Source organism: Pantherophis guttatus, chromosome 3, assembly GCF_059756535.1.
Source record: "Pantherophis guttatus breed Tessera chromosome 3, ASM5975653v1, whole genome shotgun sequence".
NCBI classification, from domain to species: Eukaryota; Metazoa; Chordata; class Lepidosauria; order Squamata; family Colubridae; genus Pantherophis; species Pantherophis guttatus.
The window spans coordinates 214,386,600-214,410,372 of record NC_142065.1 but is presented as its reverse complement, the minus strand read 5'-3'; the positions used below and the strand labels follow the sequence as shown (position 1 = coordinate 214,410,372).

The 23,773-nt window shown below is 43.0% G+C and overlaps 2 protein-coding genes across 23 annotated transcripts in view; one reads left to right on the top strand and one right to left on the bottom strand.

The window, feature by feature from the left end:
- The window catches only part of RECQL4 (RecQ like helicase 4), a 32,501-nt gene extending 25,406 nt beyond the window's left edge, over positions 1 to 7,095 (bottom strand). The window contains exons 1-6 of one of the 2 annotated variants that reach the window (XM_034419957.3): positions 7,031 to 7,095; positions 4,264 to 4,373; positions 4,098 to 4,131; positions 3,227 to 3,336; positions 2,479 to 2,622; positions 118 to 1,214 (exon numbers count right to left, since the gene is read on the bottom strand). In XM_034419957.3, the coding sequence (XP_034275848.3) occupies positions 118 to 1,214; positions 2,479 to 2,622; positions 3,227 to 3,336; positions 4,098 to 4,131; positions 4,264 to 4,347 (1,469 nt within the window). In that variant the 5' untranslated portion in view covers positions 4,348 to 4,373; positions 7,031 to 7,095. Of the gene's footprint in view, positions 1 to 117; positions 1,215 to 2,478; positions 2,623 to 3,226; positions 3,337 to 4,097; positions 4,132 to 4,263; positions 4,374 to 7,030 lie in introns of those variants that run through there. The other variant, XM_087891425.1, reaches the window with a different exon arrangement.
- A 53-nt stretch (positions 7,096 to 7,148) lies between these two features.
- On the top strand, positions 7,149 to 22,543 carry LRRC14 (leucine rich repeat containing 14). 21 transcript variants are annotated; one of them, XM_087891412.1, is made up of 7 exons: positions 7,201 to 7,244; positions 7,953 to 8,064; positions 16,039 to 16,327; positions 16,605 to 16,729; positions 17,469 to 17,829; positions 19,384 to 20,019; positions 21,297 to 22,543. In XM_087891412.1, exons 5-7 carry the CDS (start codon positions 17,507 to 17,509, stop codon positions 21,865 to 21,867), a joined length of 1,530 nt encoding a protein of 509 aa, XP_087747538.1. In that variant the 5' UTR covers positions 7,201 to 7,244; positions 7,953 to 8,064; positions 16,039 to 16,327; positions 16,605 to 16,729; positions 17,469 to 17,506; the 3' UTR covers positions 21,868 to 22,543. The 21 variants fall into 21 exon arrangements, with proteins under 21 accessions (XP_087747542.1, XP_060538168.1, XP_087747545.1 ...); XM_087891410.1 differs by having other exon boundaries at positions 7,220 to 7,341; XM_087891411.1 differs by having other exon boundaries at positions 7,229 to 7,353.
- The last annotated feature ends 1,230 nt before the right edge of the window (positions 22,544 to 23,773 follow it).

Below are 23,773 nucleotides of genomic sequence, written 5' to 3'. Positions count from 1 at the left end.
AACTCATATCAATGCAAAGCAGGAGTCTCCAACCTTGGCAACTTTAAGACTTGAGGACTTCAACTCGCAGAATTCCCCAGCCAGTTCCTCCCACCAGGAAAAGGTGAAGGTAGATACCTGCAGCTTGGCATTCTGGGTTTTCCACTCTTCTTAGGACAATTTTCCTCAACGAGGTCCCCAAGTATATTTTCAGAAAGAAGTGGAACCATCTCCTTCTCCTCCTCTTGCACTTTGGCAGTGTCTTGGTCAAAGTCGTATTCATCCTTTCCCGGCTTTTGACTGACAGGGTGCAGTTTTTTGACGTTGCTGTCCTCAACCAGTTCTTTAGTCCTTTGGCGCTTTCTACAAACGCCATGTTTAGAAATGTCTGGAGCAACTTCATCGTCAGCTGCGGGATCCAGACGCCTTTTCTTGCTTGGCATTTTCCCTTTCTTGGTGGGGGGAAGCTGCCCACTCTGCCCATCACACAAAGCACCACTCAGCCTGGGTGAAGCTCCTTGCAAAAGACGCTCCTCTGTTTTCCGGTTGCTGTCTTTTCTGCCAATCTCCAGGTTCTGCATCTGCTCATTGGTGGGAATTTCAGCACTGGTTTCACTGAATGCTACACTTACCCTTTCTTTGTCTGAATCTGGATTATCCCATGTGTTCCGTGTATTCAGGCCTTCTGAACTTTGGACCACGGGCTGCCTCTCTAACATGTCCTGCTGACAATTTTCCTGGGGAGATTGGCAACCTTTCTCCAATTTTCTTTTCCCAGGTTTGAAAAACGGACTCTGTGTTTGGAAGGAAATGCTTTCTGGCAATCCTTGGCATGGCCCTCTCCCATTAGCTGGATTCAAACTACAATCTTGGTTTTGTTCCTCTCTAGTCTCCAATTTTGTCCCTTGGCACCTGTCTAGCCACCCAGCATCCAAACTGCTCAATCGTTTTGTGATGGTCTGCTTTTGCCACTGAAACCGATCCGATGATGGCAGCCTCGGTTTCAGACCAGGAAACCGGAGCTGAGTGCCAGCCAGGTCTGGAAACGAAGAAGGAAGAAGAGCTATAAGTTCCTTGGCATTAGAACCAGGCAAATCATTGGGATTAGTTTTTAATGAAGGAACTTCTGGTGATGGAAAAGGCGCAACTTTTTCAATCTGAGCTCCATCCTTCTGTGCTAATTGAACTGGTTTCCTTTTAGGAGTGAGGGATCTCCTTAAAGTTACAGGACATTCCTGGAATCAAAAGTAAAAAAAACAACAACCATAATTAGTAGAATCAGATGGATATTAGTGCTAAAAATTAATATAATATTCTTAGCTTCTTAAATCTAACATTTGTTTCATTTTTGCTGTTTTGCTGTTGCCTGCAATCTCCTTGCATGTTTTATTTATCCGATTTATATGGCCATCCATCTATCCACTCTTAACAGTTTCTTGGATAGAATATATTCTTCATGCCACAAGGCAAGAGAAGAACTGAGTCAATTTAAAATTGGGGCTCATTTAGCAAGTTTTGGGTAGAAATTTGGACCTAATTTTATCCTCCTTTCTCTCCTACCCTACTTACAACGCCAGAATTCAAATAATCAAGACTATATGACAGCCTCTAAAGTTATTCTTGTTTACAAATATCAGAAAGTTATATTTAAAATAAGAGATAAATTGGGTCACTAGGCAAGCAGGCAATCTGATCTTTTTATGAAAAACCAAAGAAAGTGGGGAAAACTTCCTTTTAATTTTCCCTCTGCATTCTATTTCTCTGGTTTCTCTTGAGATTCTCTCTGTGTTTCTGGACTTGAGTGATACATCTGTAGAAGACTACTTTTCTAATCTTCGTTTTATTTATTTGATTTTCTTATTTCTTCAGTCACAATTACATTGTTACTTTAATATATTAAGGAAGCGACACATAAATGTGGACTTCCCTTCCAGATCAAATGTTGGTGAACAGTTCTGAGTTATTAGTAGCTATGACCCCAGATAAATGCTATGGGAGGTATCTAATTAACTCAAAATGAGATGCAAGTCTTATGTTTGATGACAATAGAACAGGGATAAGAAAGAAATTTTTAAAGAGAATTGGTCCCTTTTATTCTTCAATGACTTTCATCCTTCAGAAATCAAGCTACAGTACTTCTACATTCTAAGCTACAATCTTTTGCACAATATATAATTGCATTGCATTGTATCATCATATTCATTTAACGACTCCATAATCCCTTGTGGGGTAGAGTCTGGGCAACTGAGCAGAGCTAGCACAGTGTTTTAATGGCCGGATGCCCTTCCTGTTGCCAATGTGGAGTTTTGTTCAGCAGATATATTCTGTGTGCCCAAAGAGAAATATTTGCCTCTACCTAGGATCAAACTCACAGCCTCCTGATTGTAAGGCGAGAGCTCCACCTCTAGGCCACCGCACCATATAATTGCATTGTATAAACTCAGAAAATACAACTATATAGCAACTATAAACTTCTCAACAATCATAGACTTTTCAGACCTTAATTTTTGCACCTAAGTTACATTTCAGCTTCATCCCAAAATGCTGTGCAGAGGCCTGCAAGGCTTCTGGATTCTGCTGGGTCAGTTTAGGAATCTTCTGTCCTCGATTCAGGTGTGATCCCCAGGAACCGAAATCAGTTGCCTTAGAAAAGAGACCCAAGCAAAGAGAAGACAGAAAGACAACTCAGTTGTTAATATTAGTACCAAAAAGACTTTTTCAAAAAGACCCAGGCGGAGTCACATACTTGACCAATGTTTTTTTGGTTGCCCTCTTGTGTGAATGCAGCGGGTGTGATTAATTAATAGTTTACACTATGCAAATCATGAAAGTTTGGTTAAATGGTTACATTAAATGATTAGGTAAACGACGGTTTGTATATTGTGCAAACACAACCAGTGAGTTTCGGATGCTATGTATAAAACGAGTGAAGGAAATGTTAACCTGCCATAAGAAATTTCACTGATGAAATTGATGATGTGTTCCTATAACTCACTTAACAAGTCGATTAAAGATCTGGTGGCCACATTCACAAGGTACATAAGTGTCTTGTATTAATGTGAACCCATAAACTTGACTATTGTAGTAACTAGGTTTAGCATGTTGTACAAACCCAACAACTGAAATGTTGGTGATGTTTAAGCAAGTTTTGCTTTAAAGGAAGAAGGCGCAATGATTCCCCCCCCCTTTCAGGATCAGGGCTCAGACAGAACAACATATTTGCAAAACACGGTAGCTCTTTCAATACCTTTTCTGGTGCTACAAGTTCCTGATTTTCTTGTTGGCAGGTCATGACATATTCAGGAAGATCATGATGCCCCTTGGATTCTTTTAGAGCCTTGTATTGTCTGTATAGTTCTGTGCACAAATGAGATTTTTGAGCTGAGAATCATGTAGCCAAATCAATTCAGTAGTCCCTCAAATGTACAATCTTCTTTAGGTAGGTTATCCAATTGTTCACTTTGCACTCAAAAACAGTTTCACACTCAAAACATGAGGACAAGGGAGAGGAGGTCTGTGAAACATTGCCCTCAGAATAAAATGTTTGGCATATCCCAAACAGTGAAGAATCTCTTACTAAACCACTGAAGTGTGTTCAGTTACAACTCACTGGAATTACAGTTGCTAGAAGTCAAGAAGGAAAGATTTAGCTATTGCTCTTCTAAATGAATGAAACTTTAGCTTCAATCCTTACGAAGGAGAAAAATCACAGATTTCCAAATTTGTGACAATATTTTAGCTGAGAGGAATTGGCTAAGGGTGGACCTGAACAAAAGTTTGCTTGATGCTAGTCACCACAATGTCCTCATACTATATTATTATTCCTTAAATGCTCTTCACATTTTTGCTTTTCTGATAGTAAAAACTTAAAAGACTAAGAAGTGATTTTTGACAAAATAGATAGCAATGCAATTACAATGAATATCAATGTATTGTAAAATATTTGCAATTAGCATCTAAAATTTCTTGTCTTTCTGATGAGAAAATGATCAAAACTTAGCATTTTAAATGTTTGCAAATAACTACCACTTTCCACTGATCAAAACTGATATTCTATCATATCTACTACTGTACTTCCATAGACGGGACTATAATGCACTGTAGAGAATCATGCTTACTTTTTATTTTTTCAGGAGCATCCAGGACATCTGCCTAGAAAACAAACACAAAGCAATAATTTCGGAAATCTGCTTGGTTTCAGTTGTGTTGAAAATGGTTTAATCAGCCTAAACAATTTAACAATGAAAACTATTATAATCCTATATTAAATTACATTCAAAATACCTTGCTGGGCTTCCTCTGCTGCTCCTGAAAAAAAGAAATCTCCCATTTTTTCAGAAGGACTTTAATTTTGTCCAAAGGATCCATAGTTCCATTTGGCAATTTCCCGAAAACTGTATGCAAAGGCAGAACATCAGGTTAATTAGCCCCCAAAAAACTCCATCAGAAGATTTAGCAAGAAATACCATGAGAGAACACAATACAAACAGGACAATACCCAAGTCCTTGACACAAACATCAATCATCGCACAATATTCTCATTCAGATTTTGATAGACAACTCTGCAACTTTAAAATTCCACTCTGAAATATTTTATTCATTGTCCTGCAATTTTAAGCATACAGAAAAAAAAAACTTTTCATATTCTTAATGTGGAACTGGAGATCCTTTACAGAGGACAGATATTATGGCTGAGATGGCTTTGTATTTGAGAGTTTGTCCTATCAAACCTATGACAAGTTACCATTTCTTTTTTTTAACATGCCACTGTTTAGTAAATTGTGTTCCTTGCAGTCAGTCAGATGTTCAGATTGGTTTTGGCCCTCTTGTCTACCTCAAGTCCTTCCCAAGGACCTGGGATAGGCAGTTTTGGATGTTTGATGGTGTTAGAGGTACTGTATCATTGCAGGATGTAAGCTGTTCTGAGTAAAGCTGCCTTCTGCAATTGACTGATGGCAAATTTGTCAATGTCAGTGGTGTTGAAGTTGTGCTCCAGATATTTTGGGATTGCATCCAAGGCAATCCAATCCTGTCACTATTGGTACTACCTTTGTTTTCTTTAATGAATCATCATCATCATTATGGCTTTCCTTTCTCAGGAAGGCACCAGACACAACAATAGGAGTTTACATGAACTCACAGACCCTCTGCAATATTTTTGTCTTTTGATTCAAGAAAGGAAAGTGCACAAGTAGAAGCAGGAGGAAAAGACAAAAATGACAAGAAGGGAAGCTTTCTTCCATTTGGGACAGAGACCTGCTCTGCAAATCTTGAGAATACCAAAATAACCATTTATAAAGTAATCAAATCAATAATCCCCCTTGCTTTCTAAAATTGAATGAATAAGACCCCTACTTGCTTTTCAGCAGTGGATGGATTAGATAGATAGATAGATAGATAGATAGATAGATAGATAGATAGACGGACAGACAGATAAACAAATAAAAAACCCTTGCTTTCCAATAAAAAAGTAAATAAATAAATGGGAGACCCCCTTGCGTTTCAGCAGTGAGTAAATAAATAATAAAAGCCCTTGCTTTCCAATAAATAAATAAATAAATGGGAGAGCCCCTTGCTTTCAACAGTGGATAAATAAAAACCCCTTGCTTTCCAATAAATAAGTAAATAAATAAATGTGAGACCCCCCCCACCTTGTTTTTCAGCAATATATGGATGGATGGATACTGTAGATAGACAGACAGACAGAGATTGATAGATGAGAGATGAATGATGATATAGATGATATAGATTGATAGATTTAGATTAATTGATAGAGATAGGTAGGTAGGTAAGTACCTATGGTAGAGATAGATTGATTGATGATATAGATAGCTAGATAGATGATAGAGATGATAGGTAAGTAGATAGGTAGGTAGATAGACAGACAGAGATAGATTGATAGATGGAGAGAGATGAATGATATAGATGATAGATGATAAATATAGATTGATATAGATTGATTGATAGAGATAGATAGATAGACAGATAGATGATAGAGATAATAATAATAATAATAATAATAATTTTATTTCTATACCGCCCTTCTCCCGAAGGACTCAGGGCGGTCTACAGCCTATTTAAAAAAAAACACACAGATAAGTAAGTAGGTAGGTAGGTAGGGAGATAGAGATAGATTGATAGATGAAGAGATGAATGATATAGATGATATTGATAGATTGATAGAGATATAGGTAGGTAGGTAAGTAGCTACGGTAGATATAGATAAGATAGATGATAGATGGAGAGAGAGAGATGAATGATAGAGATAGATGATATAGATTGATAGATTTAGATTGATTGATATAGATAGGTAGGTAAGTAGCTACGGTAGATATAGATTGATTGATAGATGATAGTTAGATAGATGATAGAGATGACAGGTAAGTAGGTAGGTAGATAGACAGAAATAGATGAAGAGAGAGATGAATGATATAGATAGAGATTGATAGAGATTGATTGATAGAGATATAGGTAAGTAGGTAAGTAGCTACGGTAGATATAGATTGATTGATGATAGAGATAGATGATATAGTTGAAGAGAGAGAGAGATGAATGATAGAGATAGATGATATAGATCAGGGGTCCTCAAACTTGGCAGCTTTAAGACTTGTGGACTTCAACTCCCAGAATTCTCCAGCCAGCTCTGCTCTGCTCTGCTGGCTGGAGAATTCTGGGAGTTGAAGTCCACAAGTCTTAAAGCTGCCAAGTTTGAAGACCTCTGATATAGATTGATTGATTTAGATAGGTAGGTAGATGATAGATAGACAGACAAGAGAGACAGACGTGATGGGACGTGGTGGAGAAAGGGGGGGTGGCAGCTCAGGGAAGGGAGCTCTGAGGGGGCTGTGGGGGGGTGGAATAAGGGTGCAAAACAGCCACCAAAATCTCTCCAATTCAAGAACTGGGACGCTGAGCCCCCCGCCCCTCGCTAAATTCTGACTGCCAATGGCTTGACTGGTCCGGAGCCTCCCGAGGAAGGTGACACGCGAGGAGGGGGAAGAAGAAGAAGAAGAAGCCGGACTCCCGCCTTCCCGCCGCCGGATAAACCTACAGGGAAGGTCGCCGTCCGAGGCCGCTGACAGGATTTTCCCGCTCCCCGAAGCGCCGACCAATAAGGGAAGCGCACGCGCCCCGCTCAGCCAATCACCGCCCATCTCCCGTCTGGCCTTTCCCCCACCCCCTGGAAACGGGGCCCGCGGAGGCAGGGGGGGACGTCTGCGCGTGCGCGGTGAAGTACGGAGGCCGCCGCGGGACCTTCTTATCCGGTCGGAAGCGGGGCGGGGGGCTGGGAAGAGGCTCGGGAAATGGGCTTCTTCGTGGGGGGGGAAAAAAAAAGCGCGGGCCCGACGGAGCGAGGCGCGGGTAAGGGCGGAGGTGCGTGCCGCGGGCGGGAGCGGGCCTCGTTGCCATGGAAACAGCCCCCTCAGAATCTGAGGAGCGTCGTGAGGAGAGGCCCGGAGCGGAACAAGGCCCAAAACCCAGCGTCCCGGTAGCTGCTGAGGGGCTTTTCTCGGGCGCTGCCTGCGAAGGAGGGGTGTTTGGCAGCCGTTAGGCCGGCACGGGTCGCGGCTCCATCTGTGGGGGGGGCCTCCCCTTTTGTCTTTTATCTTAGGGGGGCTTTCCTAGGTTTCGGGGTGGGGGCGCCCAACAATTTGGGAGGGACGCTGAGGGAAAATTAGGGTCTCTCAGATGATACTCATGGGGGAGCGGGGGCGACGAGCTTGGCAAGATTTAAACGGGGGGGGTCAACGGGGGGAGGCCATTTAAAAAAAACACCCACCCTAAATATAGGTGGTCCTCGACTTACGACCACGACGGACCCCCAATTTTTCCATGGCTAAGACGAAGTGAGCTTTGCCCCATTTTGTGACTTTTCTTGCTTACGGCTGTTAAGTGAATCCCTGCGGTGGTTAAATGACATAACATGGTCGTTAAGTGAATCTGGCTTTCCCATTGTCTTTGCTTGTCGGAAGGTCGCAAAAGAGGATCACGTGACACCACCCCCACCCCTGGGATGCTGCGACCGTCGTAAATATGAGTCGGTTACCGAGCGTCTGAATTTTGATCAGGGGACCTGCAATGGTCGTAAGTGTGAAAAACGGTCATAAGTCCCTTTTTTTAAAGTGGCATAAGTTCAAATGAATGGCTTTTTAAAAAAAGACTGGAGAGTCACCTGTCTGAAATGGTCTGGGGTCTCCTGCTTTTAAGCAGGGGGTTAGACTAGAAGACCTCCGAGGTCCCTTCCAACTTGGTTATTCTGTACCACTGTACATTCTGTTCGGTATGGCTGCAAGTTAAGGATACCTGTATTTCTTTGCAAGTTTCTCTGGCCTTTTCTCCATGCTTGCAGGATTGATTCTTTGCAAGTTTATTTCTTGTTTTTTCTATTTTAATTTATTTCTTTTAATTTATCACATTTTTTAAATCCGCCCACTTCCCTCATAGCGGGTGAAGCATTAAATCTGGTTCATAGCCTGTGGATTGTGCATTATTTTACCGCCACATTGTGCCAGGTTTAAATGCACCTCTGTAGTAAGTTTGACAAAAACCTGAAGCATATGCAGATCGTCCTTGACTTGCGACCGCCAATGAGCCCAAAATTTCTGTTGCTAACCGAGGTAGTTGTTAAGTGAGTTTCACCCCATTTTATGACTTTTTTTGCCAGAGTTGTTGCGTGACTCACTGCAGTTGTTATGTGACATAATTAAATGAATCTGATCCAGGAACACTGCAACTGTCATAAATGTGAGTCAGTTGCCAAGTATCTGAATTTTGATCACTCAACCATGGGGATAAAAAAGTGACTTAACTATCATTTTTTATACGTAGGACCATTCCAGGATCCCCATGGTCACTAAATCAAAATTCAGATGCTTAGCAACTGACTCACACTTGCACAGTTGCAGTGTCCCAGAGACATATGATCACTTAACGGCTGTCTCGCTTAGCAACAGAAATGTTGGGCTCAGTTGTGGTCCTAAGTCGAGGACTACCCATAGTTTTTACTTTTATGTCACCGTGGTTGTTAAGTGGATCACATGGTTGTTAAGCAAATCCAACATATTCAATGAGTGTTTGCTGTTTTCTGCAGAGTGAGGAATATAATACATCTGAGGGATCCTTTGTAGTAAATGTTGAGGGGACTAGAGGAGGCCAGACCCAGGAATCAATGTCAGCCCTTTGTTCCTTGTTGTTTTGCACAGGCTTTGATGAGGCCATTCTTAGGATAATTAGTTGATAATTAGGCATTTAAGTTTGGCTCTGATTTGAGGCAGATAACTCAAACATGTAAGAAAATGGATCTGGTTCCTCTGTCGGCATAGTTATTTTCTTTCTTATTTCCTGTGAGGATCCGCTTAAGGTTAGCTGGCTGGTTGTCTCTGTGTCTGGTGTAGTTGCAATCTATTAATAATGCATTTGAATGTCTCAGGCTGTGAATTTCTAGGTGTCAGTAGTGGTGTTAGGTTATTCTGTTTCTGTGGCCTGTCTTTTAATAGGTCCTCTCTCGGAGTAGATCTGACTCTTGATTTGTCTCTTGATCGCACTGGGTGTGTAGGTCAGTCTTCTGAATGCTTCCCGAATGCCTGGATTCCATCAGTTCAGTATCTCTGTCAGGTGGTTCAGAATATACAGCTAGTCCAGTGGTGGGATTCAGCCAGTTCGCACCACTTCGGGAGAACCGGTTGTTAACTTTCTGAGCAGTTTGACAAACTGGTTGTTGGAAGAAATCATTAGGACAGAGAACCGGTTGTTAAATTACTTGAATCCCATCACTGAGCTAGTCCCCAACTTATAACCACAATTGAGCCCAACATTTCTGTTGTTAAGTGAGACATTTGCTAAGGGAGTCTTGCCCCCATTTTACGCCCTTTCTTGCCACAGTTGTTAAGAGAATCTGGCTTCCCCATTGCTTGTCAGAAGGTTGCAAAAGCTGATCACGTGACCTTGCGACACAACAACAGTCATAAGTATGCACCAGTTGCCAATCGTCTGAATTTTGATCACGTGACCATGGGGATGCTGCAATGGTTGTAAGTGTGAAAAACGGTTATAAGTCACTTTTTTCAGTTCCATTGTAACTTTGAACAGTCACTAAATGCACTGTTATAAGTCAAGGACTACCTGTTGAGCCTAGCAGTTAGATGATAGATATGATGATGTGTTCCTGGTAGAAGCTGCAAACATACAATGTGTAGATTTATCATACTCTATAATATTTTCATATACCTATGAGTAGTTTTACCAAAACATCAAGGAAGCGGACCTCTCTTTCCATCAGAGGTATCCAACTTCAGCAACTTTAAGACCTGTGGACTTCAGAATTCCCCAGCCAGCAGAATTCCCCAGCTTTTAAAAGACACCTTTGCAAACCACGTTTCTAACCACAAATTGTCACAAAAATAACTCATTAATTACTTCTAAGTTGGCTGGCTGGGGAATTCTGAGAAACTCCTGTAAAGTTGCCAGTACTTTACATAGTCTGATGGCAGGGAAGAAATTGCTGAAGACATGATGGAATTTAATCTTTTTTTATATCATCAGTGAATTTCAAGTAAAGGAGGAATTTTGGGTGATGGGAATTGAGAAAGCCGTTGTTCTAAGTCAGTCTTGAAAATACTGGCATGAAAGTCAGCTAGGTGACTTTGGGCCAGTACTCCTCTCTCAGCGCCGTCTTCAGGATTGTTGTTGTGAGGAAAATAGGAGCAGGCATCTTAGATATCTATGCATTATGCATTATAAGGGGCTAAATATACCACTGATTTGTAGGTGCATGTTATTGCCAAAGATGAAGTAATGGCTTCTGGAGGAGGTATGGAAAACGGAAGACAGATCTGATGACCATGGCAAAAAGGCCAAGGAACTATTGAGTAGACCAGTCCTTTGGCACCTCTCCAGGTAAGGAGAGGAGAGGAGACCACAGGACAGCGGTGTTTTCTGGGTCTGAGCACTGGGAGAAATGGAATTGGCCATCTTGCTCACAACTAGAAAAGAGTCTTATAAAAGGCACATTTGCAAACCTCATTTTATAATCACTGATCAATAGAAATATCTCATTAATTACTTTTAAATTATTAGGGATCTTTGGCATGACAGGTTTGAAAATGATACAAGACTATCTTTAATCCTGATTGAAAGAAAACTTTATAAGCTTAAGATTTTTTAAAAATTTGATATAAACAGCAAAAAGCTAAATAAGATTTTTGATCTTAAAAAGTGGAGTAAGGGTACAGGTAAAATTGAAATTTAACTTGAAAAAATTGTAGGAAGTTAGCACCCACCCCTTCCCTGGAAGAGTGAAATATTTTGGGAAATATTAAAAAGGCAGAATATTATGTTTCCCTGTATGAGAAATGGAGAAACATGTTTTAAAGACAAAGCAGCTTCCTGCCTTCCACCTTCCTGCCCCCACCCTTTTGTTAATGGGCCAGAGGCAGAAACTCAATCTTTGTCAATGGACCTCATCTCAAGACAATGGGACCCACCTAGCAACGGAAACTCACCACATGTGACCTGGGAAGCACATGTGACCATCAGCCAGCAAGGCTAGCTAAGACCCCCACCACCTGGGAGTCTGACAACCAATCAGGATACTGTTTCGGGGCCCCAGGAAATGCAAAGCCAGAGAGCATAAAAACCAGAGGATTCGCTGTATCTGCACCTTTTCTGTTCAGGAACTCAAGCCATGTGATCCTGTCCATCATTAAACCATCTTTCCAAGCAGTCTCCATGTTTCCAGTGTCTTTTTCCCCACTTGGAGCTGAACCCAGAAGGATATTTCTTCCTACAAAATATTGTTGGAATTAATTATAAAGTACAAAGCACTTTTTGTTCTGTTTTGGTTTTCACAAAGCACAGCATGGAGGTATAATTTCAAGATTTTAAAAATGCGATACTAGAAGGAAGTAAAGAGTTTAAGTACCGGAAGAGAAAAATGCACAAGCCTGCAACATGTTACAACCATAAAAATATCGAAGACGACTTTGGAAAAACTAAATCCAAGAAAAATGGTCATGGTATCAACAATCTCAGTAATGACGTCTGCTTCTACGCTTACGACTATGTCCAAAATATGTCATTAAAGAAATGTCAGATATAGAACAAATTTTATCTGGCAAGATAGAGGTGGTATCAAAAGTGGATTTACAACTGACAGGCCAAGCATGATTGACCTAGATAATTTGAACCTAATACTTTTACAAAAGAGAAATCTTGTTTCACAAGATTTGTTAAAGCCTCGGAATGCTCTGTGTGATGGGACAAAGAAGAAATGAAGAGAAATAAAATACAGTGACACTATTTGAACAAATATTAAGAATGTAAGATATAAAAGGAAGGAATATAAAGTTAGTTTTGTTCGATCAAGGTAAAGACATATTACTACTACTGGCTATACTTTCTGTTGGCACAAGGACTGAAAAGATGATGAGGATTTGTTTATAGACACATGAAAAGATAAATGTAACTTTAGAGAGTGTAAACAGTTATTAACTTTGTTTATACTTAGGATGAAGATTGTAAGTCATTCTATATCTTTTTCCTTATTATATTCTTTCCTCTTTTTTTTCACTTTTTGCTTCTATTTTTCTATTTTCCCCTTTAAGTTTAGTTTGAATTAGATTTTACTGTTATAATCAAAATTCTTAACAATGAAGCATTTCCCATCAGCAAATAGAAACTCAGTCACCGTACTAACTCACATCGGTGAGCACAAACTCAGACACGTCATACTTGTGTTGACATTAATGATGTTGATCCTGACAGCTTATTTGTGAGAACGTTGTATGACACTTCACTGTCCATGGCAGCTAAACGATGTTATCACAGGAGTTTCTCGTCTTCTTAGGGAGCCTGTGGTGTCTCTTATGGGAGTGCTGGTGACATAAGATCTGGGTAGAGTGGTTTGGCCTCAGCTTGTTTGATTATGATGTCATTGTGAGTCTCTTGAGGCTTTGGATGGCATCTGGCTCTGCTCTGCTGTGATAGTTGTGTAAGAATTTTTTTTTTTTTCATTGATGACTGTGTCTTGAGGTTGCTGGCAAAAGCATTCTGTATTGAAATCAGTTCACTGTTACATCTATTAAGGGATGGGGTCCTCAATTTTTTAGGATTTGATGTGCTCTGCAGTTGTGTGTTGTCACAGACTGTGATTGCTATATCTCTGAACCTTGTTTCTTTTGTTAAAAGTATTCTTTTAGTTTCACATTTCCTGGTCCCCAGAGAGTTGCATATTTTTGGTGAGTTGGGAGGAGAGAGATAAGTGTCATCCACGAACAGACCCTTCAGCTTGGGGGGTCTGTAGCTGAATGGGTTCACAATATTTGGGGGTAGGTCTGTGGAACCCCCCAATTGTAGTAAGTGAATGCATATAGAAACTTGGACTGCTCGTTTTCTTTTGCCCATAGATTAACACTGCTGTCCAGCTACAACTTAAACTAAGAAGAGATTTCAATTTAATAGTCAGGGTAGGGAAATATATGATGGATCCTCTGTAAGGGGTCCTTGGTGCTTGGCTGTGTTCCCCCAGACATTTCATTGCCCTGTGGGAAGTTAGCACCCACCCCTTTCCTGGAAGAATGAAATATTTTAGGAAATATTAAAAAGGCAAAAATATTATATTTCCCTGGATGTGAAATGGAGTGTTTTAAAGACAAAGCAGCTCCCACCTTCCTGCCCCCACCCTTTGTCAATGGGCCAGAGGCAGAAACTCAATCTTTCAATCTTTGAAACTCATTTGCAACACAATAGGGCCCATCTAGCAGCAGAAACTCACCACATAGCACCTGGGAAGATTACATCAGCCAGCAAGGCTAGCTAAGACCCCCCACCCACCCACCCCCTGGGAGACTGACAACCAATCAGGATACTCTTTCTGGGCCCCAGGAAGTTCAAAGCCAGAGAAAGCATAAAACCCGGAGACTTGCTCTGTCTCTACCCTTTTCTGTTCAGGAACTCAAGCCATGTGATCCTGTCCACCATTAAACCATCTTTTCAAGCAGTCTCCATGTTTCCAGTGTCTTTTTCCCCACTTGGAGCTGAACCCAGAAGAATATTTCTTCCTACAACCCAACTAGGTAACATCATCAATGCTAGTAAGGAGTGGGGTTTTTGTGCTCTATTTTTATGCTACTGGCTTGCTGTGTCAGTGTTGATATTTCCTTGATTAGGCTGTTTACTATTGACTTGTTTGTCTTGGTAGTACCTTGTTTAGGGTATTGTTTCCTTCTTGATTGTTGACCTCGTGTTAATCTTGGTGCTAACCTCATATAGCTGCTGATTGCTGGTGGGGAGGTAGTTTTGGTCTTTCTGTTCCATTTTTTGGCTTGTTGATAGCTTCTTTTACATAGTATGTAGATACTGTTTGTGTCTATGTATCTGTTGATGGTTAATTTCTCAGAGGGTTAGGCTTCTGAAAATTCCCTAGCATTCTTGGACTTGGCTTATGGTCACAGTTTCCCAGTTGAAACTATGATTAAGTCTGTCCATAGATTGTGAAATTAAAGACTTTTCATCGTGTCTTCTGCTAGTTGGTGCTCATTTCATCGGCAGAAGCAGTAGAAATAAAAGGAGGGAACAGCAGAAGAATTGAGTAGAGGCCTTTCTTGTCCTTCCTAATTCAGACTAGCAGTTTAAGCAGTGATAATGCTTTATAAAATAATGGTCCTCATTTTGTGAGAGTAAGGTTGCATTTCGGCTTGTTGAAGAATCTTTGGTCAAATTTAATAAGTTTTATACGTTAAACCTGTGCATTCCAAAGTCAGCTCCTTTGGTTGAATAGAACTTTCTCTGAGGTAAGAATAAGAGGTGTGACGTCCTGTTTGCCCTTCCTGCCTCTCCCAGAAGGACCATCCTCTCAATTCAGTGGAACTAATGGGAATCATTATTTAATAACCCAATCCAATTTTCCATCCCCCAGCCAGACTGTTCTTTATCATTATCGGGGATAGGTAGGTAGATTTATATTCTGTCTATTCTCAAGATTCTTGCCTATTTATGGTTTAGCAAACTGCAAAATGCTGTGTGAGATTACAGGTCCCTTTGACATTGTCTAGCTGAGGTTGTCTCCCCCTCCTCTTTTGACAAGCCCAGGGTCTTTTTAAGCCCCTGAGCAAAAAATAATTGCTGCTTCATGAGGTATCCAACCATGAGCTAAACAATTTATGGAGCCCAGTCAAATTTTGAGATAAAGTTGCACCTCTTTAAGGCTAAAATTTTTTGGGAGTTTTATGCACAAACTACATGTCATTAAAATAAAGAGGGAAAAAAAAGTCTTGAAGATCAAGATACTCTCTTACACAACTACAAAGACCTTAAATGTTAACGTTAGTCATTTCAATAGTAGCAATTCAGAGGCAGCTTAATGCTGCAGCAACACTTTCAGAAGATCAAAATGGCCTTATAGGAGCTTTTAAGAGGGCTAGCCATCATCTACCCCTTCAAAGAAATAAAGTATAATTGGAACGTTGTTACAATGGGGTACAGATTGTTCTCTCGCTGTATTGCAAGCTGAAGAAATGCTTCCCTCCTGAGCCATTTAAAATAGTTCCTGATGTTCTTTTTTCCACCCCTTCTAGCCATACTTCTGGACAGGCAAGTATCTACAAAATACAGGTAGTCCTTGACTTACACCCATTCATTCAGTGACCGTTCCAAGTTACAACAGCACTGAAAAAAGTGACTTATGACCATTTTTCACACTTATGACAGTTGCAGCATCCCCATGGTCACGTGATCAAAATCTGGATGCTTGGCAACTGACTCATTTATGACAGTTGCCTTGTCCCAGGATCACATGATCACCTTTTGCGACCATCTGACAAGCGAAGTCAAGGGGAAGACAGATTTAACAACTATGGCAAGAAGGGCCATAAAAAGGGACAAACCCATTTAACAACTGTCTTACTTAGCCACAGAAATTTTGGGGTCAATTCTAATTGTGAGTAGAGGATTACCTGTATGTCTATGGAGATTCCTGTAGACATACCTGCTGTCTTACCTGTATGCCTCCTCCATCAAAAACTCCATTAATTGCTTAATTATGCTCTCGTTTTTCTGCCTCAGATTTAGCCATGGAGGAATCCGAAGAGAAGCGTTTTGAAGAGGATACAGTATAGAAAAGCTACCTTTCCTGAGAAAGTCAACTCATTTTGGATAGCTCTGCTGACCAAGTCAGAAGAAGCAGCACCAGAAATCCTTAAGAGTTGGAAGTGCTGAATCTACTTTTTGGATACCGTGTGAGTCCTTGAGGTCATCTCTCCCCAGAGAGAGATTAGAGTGTCATCAGAGCAGCTGTCCGTGGAGAAAAAAAATCCTTCTCTTATCCCAAGACATCAGGAAACTTCCAGGACCTGTAAGTCTGTAAAAGGGGATCATCTATTATAGAGTTTCATCTCTTGGAGGACCCAAAAGGCATGTAATCCAAATTTAAGTAGGCAGGGATTTCATGTGCTTTTCTTCTGTTGCGGTCAGTGAAATGCGATTGAAATGGGGATTGAAGCCCTTTCTTAACTTTAACAAGAGTGAGGCTTGTGGCCCTTTCAGGATTGATTGTTTATGTGCCATCAAGTGGTTGTCAACTTTTAGTGTGCACATAGTTGTTCTCCATGACAATCTGTCCCTAACTGTAGGAGAAGGAGTGGCAGAACCTGGAGGCGGTGTGTAAAGCGGAATCGGCCTAGAATCCCTACGTAGCCCCAAGCGGACTCAATCCAACCTTTTTTGACTGCCGTTGACCATTATCTCACTTCAGCAGGTACTCGCCCTTAGTTGACAATATTCCTGTGCTGTTTAGCAGTCAGTTTAACTGGACCTTCACTGTGGACTTCTTGGCCTTTCGTGCCTGACATTAATCTGCTCCTTCAGTATAGACTTTAACAGACTGCAGAACATTGAATTGGATCCATGCATTTGATGAAGTAAACAGTAGTCCTAAAGATTGATGCAATATTCCATTTACTAGTTTTTAAGGTACTTTAAATTGTTGGGATTTTTTTTTTTTTTTGGACTGGAATTGACAAATAATAATTGTTAACATAGAATAACAGGGCTGGAAAGGATTTTGGAGGTCTTCTAGTCCAACCTCCTGCTGAAGCAGGAGACCCTACACTATTCCAGACAAATGGCTGTACAATCTCTTTTTAAAAGCCTCCATGACAGCCCACAACATCTGAAGGCAAACTGTTCCACTGGTGAATTGTACTCACTGTTAGAAAGTTTCTCCTTTGTTCTAGTTTAGTTCTCTCCTTGATTAGTTTCCCTCCGAAACTTGTCCTGCCCTCCGATACTTTGGAGAATAGGATGACACCGACTTCTCTATGAATTCTTTGCAGGAATGTTGGTGTTTTTTGTTTATAAAGTGCATTATGTATATCAATTTCTCATTAAACGTTTCTTGAAATGAAAGTCACTAGGAAGGTTTGAACACTTAGATGGAAGCTTTTTGAGGTAGGCAGGAGAGAAAGTATCTAGTAGTATTATTTTTTTTTCCATAGCGACCTTCTGGCTTGCGCCCCCCCATCCAGTTGCTGCCATGTATTCCCTGGTCTTCCTCTGTGCCCAGAAGGTTGTTTCCCACTACTTAACCTTGCAAGATGCCCTGGGCTTCCTCCCGAAGGAGCTGTATCCCGTCCTGTTCAAGGCCGCCTTCATGGATAAGAGAACTCCATCGCTCCAGCAATTGGTGCAGACCTGGCCATTCCCCATCCTCAGTTTCCAGAAACTCTTGCGCAAATGTCAGCATTGTGAACGGGCCCTGATCCGGGAGAAACCGAATAAGTTGTGTATTCAGGCCATTATTCTGGGGGTGGTGACGTATCTCCTGAAGATGCTGGAGGATCGAACGTGTAGTAAGAGGTATGCGTACCCCTTCCTTCCATTCTATTGTCTTCCTAAGTGCAGCGCCAGTAGATACAGAATGTGTGTTTCCACTGAGGCCAGAAAAATACAGGTAGTCCTTGATTTACAGCAGCTCAGTTAGTGGCCATTCGCACTGGAAAAACTGACTTACGACATTTTTTCCACACTTATGACTGTTGCAACTTCCCCATGCTCAATTCAGACACTTGGCAACTGACTCATGACAGTTGCAACGTCTGACAAGCCAAGTCAGTGGGGAAGCTAGATTCACTTAACGATTGGGTGACTAACTTAGCAACTGCTGTGATTCACTTAACAACTGTGGCAAGAAAGGTCGTAAAATGGGCCCAATCTCACTGAACCACTGTCTCGCTTAGCAACAGAAAATGCTGGGCTCGATTGTGGCCCTAAGACAAGGACTACCCATATTAAAACCAGGATTCCCTAAGATTTCTAATTTGTGGTGCATCTCACCTGGCTTTTTCATTTTAAGTTGTAATTCTATCCCACACTTAAATTTCTCTCCAGCCTTTTTAAGACCATGACCCTCCTGTCTCTCAGGAAGGTCATTTTTCATTACTTGTGATTCCTACACATGATGTTAGAAGCTTTGCATGTGAAGATAAAAGTTGGATTCACGTGCCATATGTCCATTTTATTTGCCCAATCGCTACTCTGGATCCCTTGCCCTAAAGATGCTGAGAATACCAAGCTGTACATAATGTGGCAGTCCAGCGGCAAAGCTATTTTCCTCCAGGGATGCAGGGAATAAGTTTAGCAAAGATCATAGCCAACACAAAGGAATCCTATTTTGTTTCTAGTCCCATCGGAACACGACTATTTGGGCTTGTGCAATGGGTGACCTGTAGGAAGGCAGGCCAGCCAACTCCATGGTCAGCTGGAGGAATGCTGCTGGAGGAATTATTACTGCTGCTGCTACTGCTTTCACTGTTTTGTTGGTTTCAGGTTTACCTCGATAAGCTTTACACGTTTATTACAGCTGAATAATAATGTGTTTTATCTTGTGGCTGTTCACCGCCCTGAGTCCTTCGGGAGAAAGGCGGTATAGAAATTCAATAAAATATAAATATATAAAATATAAAATATAATAAAGATGGGCCCCCCTTAGCAAAGGAGAACCCTGAACACACTTTGACACTTCTATTTATGCCTTGCCCATTATTTGCTACCTTGTCCGCTTCTTCCCCCAGAAGCACTGGCATACCCCTACCAGGCAAGCTGGCACTCTCTAGAACAGGGATTTGAAGACTCGTGGACTCCCAAGTGAGAGTCCACAAGTCTTAAAAGTTGCCAAGGTTGGAGATCCCTGCTCTAGAAAAGATAAAGAAGTCACAGAAATAGCCACCCATCACCGTTGGTGGTCCTCCAAGGACACTGGGTGTCATCTCGGGGACTTTGGGTGTTTCCTGAGGAAACGTCCATGACCTCGAAGGCCTTCAGAGGCCTTCTGCTCCTCCCTGAAGACTTTCAATAGGAACCTTAAGACTCCTGGTCAACCTAACGGCTTTCCTTTTTTGCTCCTCCGGCCAGCAAGGGGCAGCGCTTGCAGATCCTCGACATGACAGGCCTCCAGGACGAAGGGCAGGGCCCAGAGAGCATGAGCCTGTGGTCCAGGACGGTCACACTGGCCAAGGCTTGCCTGGACATCTCCAAGCAGCAGAGCAAGTACCTGAAGCGTTCCTCCAAACGGAGGAAGGGCCCCTACAGCAGCTCCGTGGCCCTGCCGGCACCGCAGCCCGTGTCCGTGGACGTCTGGGTGGACCTTTTTGTCAACAGCACCTCCTACGTGGTGCTGAAAGATGCCCTGCAGATCAACAGCGGCAACGCCCTGCGCCTGCGCTGCCGGGACTTCCGGGCGGAGGAGCTCTCCATCGCCAGCACCGTGGGGCTGCTGGAGTTCCTAGACCCCGCTGGGGTCCGGCAGGTGGACCTGCGTTTCAACAACCTCGGGCTCTCCGGCCTCAGGGTGGTCCTGCCGCACCTGACGAAGTTCACCAACCTGGCCAGCCTGAAGCTGCCCTACAGCAACATTGACGTCCGGCGCCTGACAGTGGGCATGGAAGGGAGCCTGCAGTACTTCGCCAACCAGCTCAGCCGCCTCACCTGCCTCAAAGAGCTGAACCTGGGCTCCTCCAGGCTTTCGGGCAAGCTGCGGCAACTCCTGGGGTAAGAGAGCAACTTAGATCAGCTGGTTTGGCGGGGGATGGAGAAGAGAAACCAGGCCGCGTAAGTGAGAGCCCAGCACGCACGCAACTCCACTCACACGAGTGGAGCTGCACATGCACCAGCCCACCTCTCACGCGGCCCGGTTCCAAATAGGCCCAATAATAGGCTGCGGCCCAGGGGTTGGGGTCCCCTGACCTAGATCTCGGGAGGAATTTCCTGACAGGAGAATTAACCAGTGGAACAGCTTGCCACCAGAAGTTGTGGGCGCTCCATCACCGGAGGCTGTTAAGAAGAGACTGGACTGCCGTTTGTCTGAAATGCTGTAGGCTTCCCTGCCTGAGCAGAGGGTTGGACTAGAAGACCTCCAGGGCCCTTTCCAACCCTGTTATTCTCTTATCCTGCATAAATCTGGGAAGAGCGGGGCTGTGAATGAGATAGAGAACGAGAGTGCAGATTTCCTTGCTCTAGCAAAGTGGCCACGCTCCCATTCAGGAGTCCAAATTGGCGCCTATCTCTCTCTTTCTCTTAATTATTTTTTTCTTAATTTGTCCAAATATAAAATACAAAAAGAAAAATGAGAATCATGGGAAAATAAGGAAGGAAGAGGAAAAATGGCTAAAAGGGAAAAGAAAAAAGGTGAAAGTTTGTGTGATGCCAGGTGTTTATGGGCTTCAAATGTAGTTTTGCCTTCCTTTTTGTTTGTTTAATTCTCTCCTATACCACCTTTCCCTTCTTAAAAGACCCATTAAATTGGCAAAGCACAATCTCAGGCCTTGGCATAGACGCAGCCCTTGAGAACCTTCGATGAAGCCCCAGTTCATGTTTTGAGTTGTAATTTTCAGGATGACCGAAAGGGGGGAAAAAAGCGATTCATGGTTTGATTCATTACTTACAATCTGTTAAAACCATATCCCTAGTTAAATGAAATAAATCAAATTTTATTTTGCATCCTTTTATTTATTTTCATTCCATTAGTTAGGGTCAAATATTTATCTTTTCATATTATATAGTTCGTATTGCATGTAAGTCTTGTAAAATTTTATCCTTTTGATATTGTGGTAAACTCTGGTAAGATGGGCGGTCAATAAATTTAATAATAGATAAATAACAAATAAATAACACCTGTGACTTTTTGCAGTGTATCCCTGGCGCCTGAAGGACAGGCCGAGGGTGTTCCTCCTCCAGAAACCGCCACACAACTCTTGTGTCCGGGCACAAGGAGTGGGGAGGGGGCCTTGCCAGTCCTTAAGCCGCCTTCTCTTTTGCCATATCTGCAGGGACCTGCGAAGCCCTTTGGAGAGCCTGGAGCTGGCCTTTTGCTACCTGCTGCCCAACGACTTCGCCTACCTCTCCCAAAGCCTCCACACCTCGGCCCTGAAGAAGCTTGACCTGAGTGGCAACAACCTGTCCGACAGCCTCCTCCAGCCTCTGCAGGGCCTGCTGACCGAGGCCGCCTCCACTTTGCTCCACCTGGACATCATGGAATGCCGGCTGATGGACACCCACCTGAACCTGCTCCTGCCTGCCCTCTGCCGCTGCACCCACCTCCGCTACCTGGGCGTCTTCGGCAACCCCATCTCGGCCAAGGGAGTGAAGAACCTGCTCCACAAGACGGTGGGCCTCTTGGACTTGCGGCTGGTCATCTACCCCTACCCCGTGGACTGCTACGGAGATGACCTGCCCTGGCCCCCCACCTCTTCCAACCTGCTGAATGGTTCCGTGGACGAGGAGAAGTTCTCCCGAGTCAGCAACGAACTCCAGCAGATGCTGCTGAGCGCTAACCGGGGAGACGCCATCTGGACCACGAACCTCTGTCGCCACAACAGCCTCGACTATTTCAGTTTATAGCCCCATTGGGCGTCGGTACTCTTCTACTCCTAAATCTGGAATAAAGCCCCTCCTCTTCCTCTCTTGTCAGTGATCTGAGCCCACCTGGCAGTCCCGGCAGGTGTAAACCAGAAGCCGTGCCCGGGGTAACCCTGCAAGCAGCCTCTTTAGAGCCTGCAGGGAGGTTTTCCTGAAACCTGGAAACACACTCTGCCAATTGTGCTGGGCCCTCAAGGAGCCGGTGAACAGGAGCCGCCTCGCAGGGATGGGGAAGGAGGCACACAGCTGGGGCAGAGGGGGGCATTGTGCTCTCTCTCCATCCCTGCTGAAGGGGGATGCCAGCCCAGAATATCTGTCCCGACCATGTTTGTTTTTTTTCTTCAATTGCAGACCATTTCCAGTGCATGTAGCAATGGGAGGGAGGGGGTCATTTTCCTGGTTGTTCGATTATTATTTTTTTTACTTCTATACATCAGAATGTAGCATTGTGTTGTTGTGGGGTCTGAAATAAGAGGGTGCAGGTGGGTTCCTTTCCCCTGTGTTGTTTGCCCTCTCGCGTTGTCGGATAAGGTGGGAGCAAGCAAGTTGTGGATCTCGAGTTTAGAGGGAAACCTCGTTTTATGATGGGCGGCGGGAGGGGAAAAGATGACACAACAGCTTTTATCTTGAAATAAAAGACGATGCCTCTCGGAGCAAAGTACTAGTACCTGTCATTTACTTGTGGGAATTGTGCCTGCGACATGAGCTGTTTCCAAGGAGCATCTTAAATTAAATTCATGTTGAAGTTGAATTATAGATGAGTAGACAAAATTTAAAATTTAGAGCAGGGTGGCGCAGGACTGCAAGCTAACACTGTTCGCTCCAAGGTGTTTGATCCTGACCAGGCTCAAAGGTTGACTCAGCCTTCCGTCCTTCCGAGGTGGGTGAAATGAGGACCCAGATGGTTGGGGGCAAGAGGCTGACTCTGTAAACCGCTCGGAGAAGGCTGTGAAGCACTGTGGAGCGGTATATAAGTCTAAGGGCTGTGGCTGTATTATTAATGGGATGATTGTCCCAAAGGTGCTTTTTCCAAAAGGCAGCTGGACTTCCTTGGTTTTTTCCTTTGAAAACATTTCAGAGAGAAACGATGAGAAGCGAAAGGAAAAAGCCAAGAAAGTCCAGCTGCCTTTTGGGAAAAGCCTCTTTGGAACAACCGTAAGTAACCGGTATGGGATGATAAGAAGAAGGGGGAAAAAAAACATTGTGACTTTTCTGACTCAGTAGCTGCCCTTTTACAATGCCAAATTCCCAGCTATCATTGCTTACACCAATGTTTCTCGGTGCCCTTGGCAGCTTCAAGATGTGTGGACTTTTAATTCCTCAATTTTCCCCGTCCAGAAAATTGCCCAGGTTAAGAAACACTGGCTTAATTTTATTTATTTATTTATTCATTTATTTATTTATTTATTTAAATTTTTATGCCGCCCTTCTCCCGAAGGACTCAGGGTGGTGTTCAGCCATATTAAAACAACATATACCCATAAAATTTAAAAACAGTTTGAAATATATTAAAAATTTGGCCCTTATATTAAAAAACTACAAACACCCAATTAAAATTCATTTTCTAAGCCAGTCCGGCCTGTTGGAACAAAAGAGTCTTAAGGGCACGGTGAAAAGTACGTAAGTCGGGGATAATGCAGATCTCCGGGGGCAGTTCATTCCAGAGGGCAAGTGCCCCCACAGAGAAGGCTCTCCCCCTGGGTGTCGCCAGGCGACATTGTTTGGCCGACGGCACCCTGAGGAGCCCCTCTCTGTGGGAGCATATTGGCCAATGGGAGGCTATCAGTGACAGAAGGCGATCTCGTACATACCCAGGTCCTAAGCCATGGAGCGCTTTAAAGGTGGTGACCAACACCTTGAATCGCACCCGGAAGACCACCGGGAGCCA